This window comes from Bison bison, unplaced genomic scaffold (assembly GCF_000754665.1).
Source record: "Bison bison bison isolate TAMUID 2011002044 unplaced genomic scaffold, Bison_UMD1.0 scf7180017864533, whole genome shotgun sequence".
Classification (NCBI taxonomy): Eukaryota; Metazoa; Chordata; class Mammalia; order Artiodactyla; family Bovidae; genus Bison; species Bison bison.
The window spans coordinates 16,210,373-16,216,605 of record NW_011495082.1 but is presented as its reverse complement, the minus strand read 5'-3'; the positions used below and the strand labels follow the sequence as shown (position 1 = coordinate 16,216,605).

General features: G+C 44.9%; 1 protein-coding gene across 1 annotated transcript in view; it reads left to right on the top strand.

The window, feature by feature from the left end:
• The first annotated feature begins 4,714 nt into the window (after window positions 1–4,714).
• Window positions 4,715–6,233, top strand: part of SLCO6A1 (solute carrier organic anion transporter family, member 6A1) — a 114,539-nt gene continuing 113,020 nt past the window's right edge. Inside the window, exon 1 of the mRNA XM_010832005.1 lies at window positions 4,715–5,081. Coding sequence (XP_010830307.1) covers window positions 4,715–5,081 — 367 coding nt within the window. The remainder of the gene's footprint in view (window positions 5,082–6,233) is intronic.

Below are 6,233 nucleotides of genomic sequence, written 5' to 3'. Positions count from 1 at the left end.
AGGCAGGTAACAAATTACAGTTCTTTTTGCTTCCTTCTTCTTTTCAGTTTTGAAAATCCAACAAGTTATCCTAGACTCTAGAAATGGAAACATATCCTAACAAAGCAGTTTATTACCCTTTAAGATCTTAGTGTGGTAAATAATGACTTTATTTTAAATTAGAAGTAAATCCTGGCAGTAGACATTGAAGAAAGAATTGTGGTAATTTTGTTAACATTTTCTTTTTATATTTTTAAATTTAAATTACTTAAAAATTTTATTTTAATATTTATTTTTAAATTTACAATGTATATATTTTGTAGTTATAACTCATTTTAATTTGTATTGTCATCTCTGATTTTCACAACAACCATATGAAATAAGTAGGATAGGAAGAATCTCATTTTATAAATAAAGATTCCTGGGTTAAGAGAATTTAAGTGACTTGTCAAAGACAATATTAATAAGTAAGGAAGATAGATATTGACCTAGGTCTCTGATTTCAAATGTAGTATGTTTTCCATTTATTATAATAACTATTTTCTGTTAAAATATATTAGCTTAAATATATTTTATTTGAATACATTTGCTGCATATTTAGTTCCATCACATTATTATCTTAATTTAAAGATTTTTATATTTACTTATCATCATGTAATCTAGTTCAAAATTATGGGTTATGAAGAGGGTTATGAAGAGCAGAATGATTTGTTTTTTAAATATTTCTTTTTGATTGTTTTTAAATTTATACAGGTTGAACTTCATTTTCCATGTAATAAAAGTTATGAAAAAAAAAATCACACAGAAATGTGAAGTAGACTTTGTCCAAATGTACAATTCTCTGTACAAACTCATGGACAGGTTTCCTTTTTTTTGAAACCTGTTAGTACTAAGCCAAGACTCTACAATGAAAACATGCTTTTAATTGTTTGGAAAAGAGCTTTCAAATCACTAGTTAAAAATGTTCCTATCTAAGAAGAAACCAGTCTGTCACTTGCATAGTAACAATTTGTGGTATTATTTTTATAATTTACCATTATGACACACTTGAAAGTCTTAGAAGAGGTTTTTGGAATCAAATGAGAAATATTAGGAGACAGAATACTAAGATATTATGTGAAAAAAACGTTGAAGTTAAAAAAAAATACCTTAAGTCAAAATTGTACAACTTTGGAAAAGTTACGAAGGATGGAAAATAAAATGGTATTTGTTCTCAAAATAAAGACTGATGAGAAAGGTCTAACTAGTTAACCTCAAAGCTCACTGACACAAGGGAAAGATTATTGTGCTTTAATTTTAGTTTAAGTGAAGAATTTTAGAATTCCCCTTGTGACTAGCTTGGGATCTATTCTATTCCTTTTATTAGACAGGAAAAGGAGAAAACTCCTTAAACAACACTACCTGGGAATTCTAATAAAATAAAGGTAAATTCGACAACTCTTATGGTAATCTGCGTGGAGATTACCATACCAAAGGTGAAACAGTTTGTGAGTCTCTTGAAGTTTCTGGAGCTAAATGTCTAGAACTCTCTCTAAAGATGACTGATGTCAAATGAAAAATGATCCAGAACAAGTACAGTGGGAGAAAGGGAAAGAAGGAGGGTAAAAGAAATAAAGGGACAGGGTGAAGGCAGTTGATCAGTTGAGTTCTAAAGGATATATTCACTGTTTTCTGTACACTCAGAGTGTTGATGGTATGTCTTTTTGAGGTAGTGTAAGCATCAACTTCATTCTTAGTATTAAATGTAAGGACAAGTAACATTCTGAAAGCTGATACTTCACATAATTCTGAAAGCTGATATTGCCATTCAGGAGCTGTCTACCTACATTTTATTACTTTATCCATCCCTTTCCACTTCATTTTCACTCTCTCAACTAACTTGTGACCAAAACATCAAATCAGTAAGAAGTATGGAGAAAGTTTCTATTGTGTAGTTCTTATAGGGTTCTTTTAGGACTTTGATATTTCAGGGTTTACAGTTCATATTTACTACTCAAAGCACAGGAATCAAGACCATAGGAGAGGGAAGAAAGTTTACAGGATGGTACGTGTCATAAATAAACATTATTCTTGAGGCTCTTCACCCTCTTTTTCTTAACAGACAAAGGATGAGACGGTTGGATGGCATCACCAACTCAATGGACATGAGTTTGAGTAAACTCCGGGAGTTGATGATGGACAGGGAGGTCTGGAGTGCTGCGGTCCATGGGGTGGCAAAGGGTCAAATAGGACTGAGCGACTGAACTGAACTGATATCATATTTCAAAGGGATCTATACAGGTGGCCACATTCTTGCATCAGTGGTTCTCAAACTCTGCCAAAGATGAAAGGGTTTGTGAGCCTCATCCTTCTTCCCAGGTATGTTACCCTTGGAGTCATTTCACCTGATTGCTTTGGAAATATATAGTTCTCTGATAGGCTCAAAAAAGTGACAATTTTTAAATATTATTTCTAGTTTTCTTTTTACTTTTTTCTTTTGGTTATTGTCATTGGTAGTGTGGGGGTAACATTCAGTATGGCTCTTTGTATTTTGAGTAGAAGCAAAAGTACTAGCATCATTTATTTTGATTAGTGTTGACTTTTTCCTTCTTTCAGGCAGTGCCCAGTCTGGTACCAAAGCACAAGAAAAAGAGTACCCCTTTCCTACCTCCTATTTCCTTTATGCTTATTAATGTCATGAAGCAATATGAAGGGAGAATCCTATTTGAGTATGATTGTTGCTGTTCAGTTGCTAAGTCGTGTCTGACTCTTTGCAACCCCATGGACTGCAGCACGCCAGGCCTCCCTGTCCTTCACTATCTCCCAGAGTTTGCTCAACCTGATGTCCATTGAGTTGGTGATGCTCTCTAACCATTGTGTCCTCTGCTGCCCTCTTCTCCTTTTGCCTTCTATCTTTCCCAGCATCAGGGTCTTTCCCAATGTGTCAGCTCTTCACATCAGGTGGCCAAAGTATGGAAACTTCAGCTTCAGCATCAGTCCTTCCAATGAATATTCATCATTGAGATGAAGATGGGAAAACTAGGACATTGCTCCTCTGTATGGAGTTACACATATTTGACAAGGTAAGTTTCTTAGTATAGGCAAAATAACATTTCCGTTCACCCATATGCACATAGATCTATTGAGGAAAGCCCGGCCTCAGGTCAGCAGTGGTGTCTGGGCTGCCTTCTTCCCAGCTCTTCTCAGAGCCTCAGTACCATTACAGCAGCCCCAGTACCATGCTAGCACAAAAACTTGTTGTCCAGGTGGTTGTTTTTGATAACAAAACATCTAATCCATGGGAGGAAAGAAAGTTTAATTTTCTCCTGGAAAGTCATCCTCCCCAAATGTTGTATCCCAAATAACTTATATTTTTGCCTATTGGGAAAAAAAAACCCAGTAAGAATTTGCATTTTTACATAAAAACATATTTCTTATCCTGGTAATATTCTCTTACCTCCTTTCTTTTCAGAAAAAAATTTATACCTGGGAAAGTACATTGTCTTTTCATCTTTGCTGGTTTTCATCCATTTGCTAGGTGTTTTTCACACAGAAATTATTGTCCCAGAATCTCAATACCTCGTTAAGAACAGAAAGGATTATTATTTTCTTCCCTACATAGGGGGATGGGACCTAGCATGTGATTTATTTTCCAGGTACAAAACCAGCCCGCTCTAATGGAAAAGAAAATTCCTCCCCCACCCCATGTCTTCTGATTCCCCGGTTATTTAACAATGTTCAGGTTGTTTCTCGAAGAAGGCAATGGCACCCCACTCCAGTACTCTTGCCTGGAAAATCCCATGGATGGAGGAGCCTGGTGGGCTGCAGTCCATGGGGTCGCGAAGAGTCCGACACGACTGAGCAAGGACTTCTCTTTCACTTTTCACTTTCATGCATTGGAGAAGGAAATGGCAATCCACTCCAGTGTTCTTGCCTGGAGAATCCCAGGGATGGGGGAGCCTGGTGGGCTGCCGTCTATGGGGTCGCACAGAGTCAGACACGACTGAAGCAACTTAGCAGCAGCAGCAGATTGTTTCTAGTGAGGTCACCCAGTTCACAAAACACCAGGATAAAATAAGTGTGAGGAGACCAGGAGACGGTTTCACTGTCTCATCACTAAACAGAACTCCCCTTCCCTTGCCTCCTAACGAGTTAAGTATTAAGAAGCAGTATCCTTGGATCGTTGTGGATTGAAGGCGCTAATGGATCTCTTTCATCCGAGTTCCTCTGGGGGCCCCTGTCCATGTGAGCAGTTATAAGAATCTAGCAAAGCTGAGGGGACTTCCCTGATGGCCCAGACAGTAAAGAATCGGCCTCAAAACAGGAAACTGTGGGTTCTATCCCTGGGTTGCGAAGATCCCCTGGAGAAGGAAATGGCTACCCACTCCAGTACTCTTGCCTGGAGAATCCCATGGACAGAGGAGCTGGTGAGTGGGCTACAGTCCATGGGGTCGCAGAGTCGGACACGACTGAGTTACTCTCTCTCTCTCACACACACAGACACACACACGCAGTAGGACTAGCGTTCCCTCCACCCCACCCCCTGCCCCACGTGGAAGCAAAGCAGGAAGCAGCCCCGGACGTTCTCCTGGGGCAACTGCCAACCTCCCCGCGGGACGTTTGCCTCCTGCCCAAGAAGAAACGTTCCCCCTGAAGGCTGGGGTTGCAGGAGGCCCTGGTGGCCAACAGGTCCCCGACCTCCAGGCCCGGCAGGCTTGTTTCTGGCTGAGACCAGCCACGGCCCCGGCTCAGCGCGATGCAGCGGGGCCTGGTGCAGGTGCAGCCGGAGGTGGCGCAGGCCCCAGAGCAGGTGCAGTCGCAGGCCGAGCAGGGCGCGCCCTCCAAGAGCACCGGGCCACCGGCGGCCGAGGCTGAGAATGCCGGGCCGAAGCGCCCGCACCTCAGGATCTTCCCGGTTAGCCTCCTGAAGCTCGGCGCTTTCAGCAAACAAGGAGGCGGCCAGACCGGGGCCACGCGGCGCGGTGCCAAGACCGGACTCGGACACCGGAAAGGGAGTTTGGAGGGGCCCTGCGGCTGGAGCTGTCTGGTTTTCCCCTGGTGTCAGCGTTTTAACAACGTCCGTTGCTTCCTGATTTTCTTCTGCATTCTGGTCACTGCTCAATGTAAGCCCGCCGAGGGGGCTGCGTTGAGGAGAGCGCGTTCTGGCGCAGGCTGAAGGGGGCGCCAGAGGTCCCCCTACACTGAGGAGGCGGATGAGGGGCCAGGCGCCTGGGGAGGGCTGAAGGGGGGCGCCAGAGGGCCCCCTACACTGAGGAGGCGGATGAGGGGCCAGGCGCCTGGGGAGGGCTGAAGGGGGGCGCCAGAGGGCCCCCTACACTGAGGAGGCGGATGAGGGGCCAGGCGCCTGGGGAGGGCTGAAGGGGGGCGCCAGAGGGCCCCCTACACTGAGGAGGCGGATGAGGGGCCAGGCGCCTGGGGAGGGCTGAAGGGGGGCGCCAGAGGGCCCCCTACACTGAGGAGGCGGATGAGGGGCGAGGCTCCTGGGGAGGGCTGAGGGGGGCGCCAGAGGGCCCCCTACACTGAGGAGGCGGATGAGGGGCGAGGCGCCTGGCGAGGGCTGAGGGGGGCGCCAGAGGGCAGAGGGCCCCCTACCCTGGCGAGGTGGGGAGGTCCGGGTGTGGTGGGGAGGCCCAGCTCCATGTGGATGAACCCGCCAGCGTTCTCCAGGAGCATCTGAAATCAGCGGAGGTTCACAGGGCCCCGCCCTGGTTTACTTCAGCTACTCAGGCCCCGATTTGACGTAATTCTTCCTCGCAGTGGGGCCTGGCCTCCAGGTAGCTTGACGGGATGAGGGTGTCGTTGAGTCATTTCGCCAGGTGTGTTTGGTCACCAATCCAGAGAACCTCCTTCACTCAAGGCTGAGTCACTTAGAGGATTAAAATAAGGTCGAAAAGAATGTGACCACCAGGTGGTTTCTGCTTCTACTCACAATTTTGAGACGCCCTGACGGAGCCACTTCCCTCCAGGATCTTGTTTCTTCGTGTGTGAATTAAAGAGGTGGTGTGGGACATCAGACGATATCAGAGAACCCAAACTCTAAGGTGTTTAATGTTTGTCCGCACAGATGGACGAAAAATGTGAATCTGAATGCCTTTAGAGGGTCACGTTGGAGAAGGAAATGGCAACCCACTCTAGTATCCTTGTCTGCAGAGTACAACATGAGAAATGCTGGACTGGAAGAAACACAAGCTGGAGTCAAGATTGCCAGGAGAAATATCAATAACCTCAGATATGCAGATGACACCACCCTTATG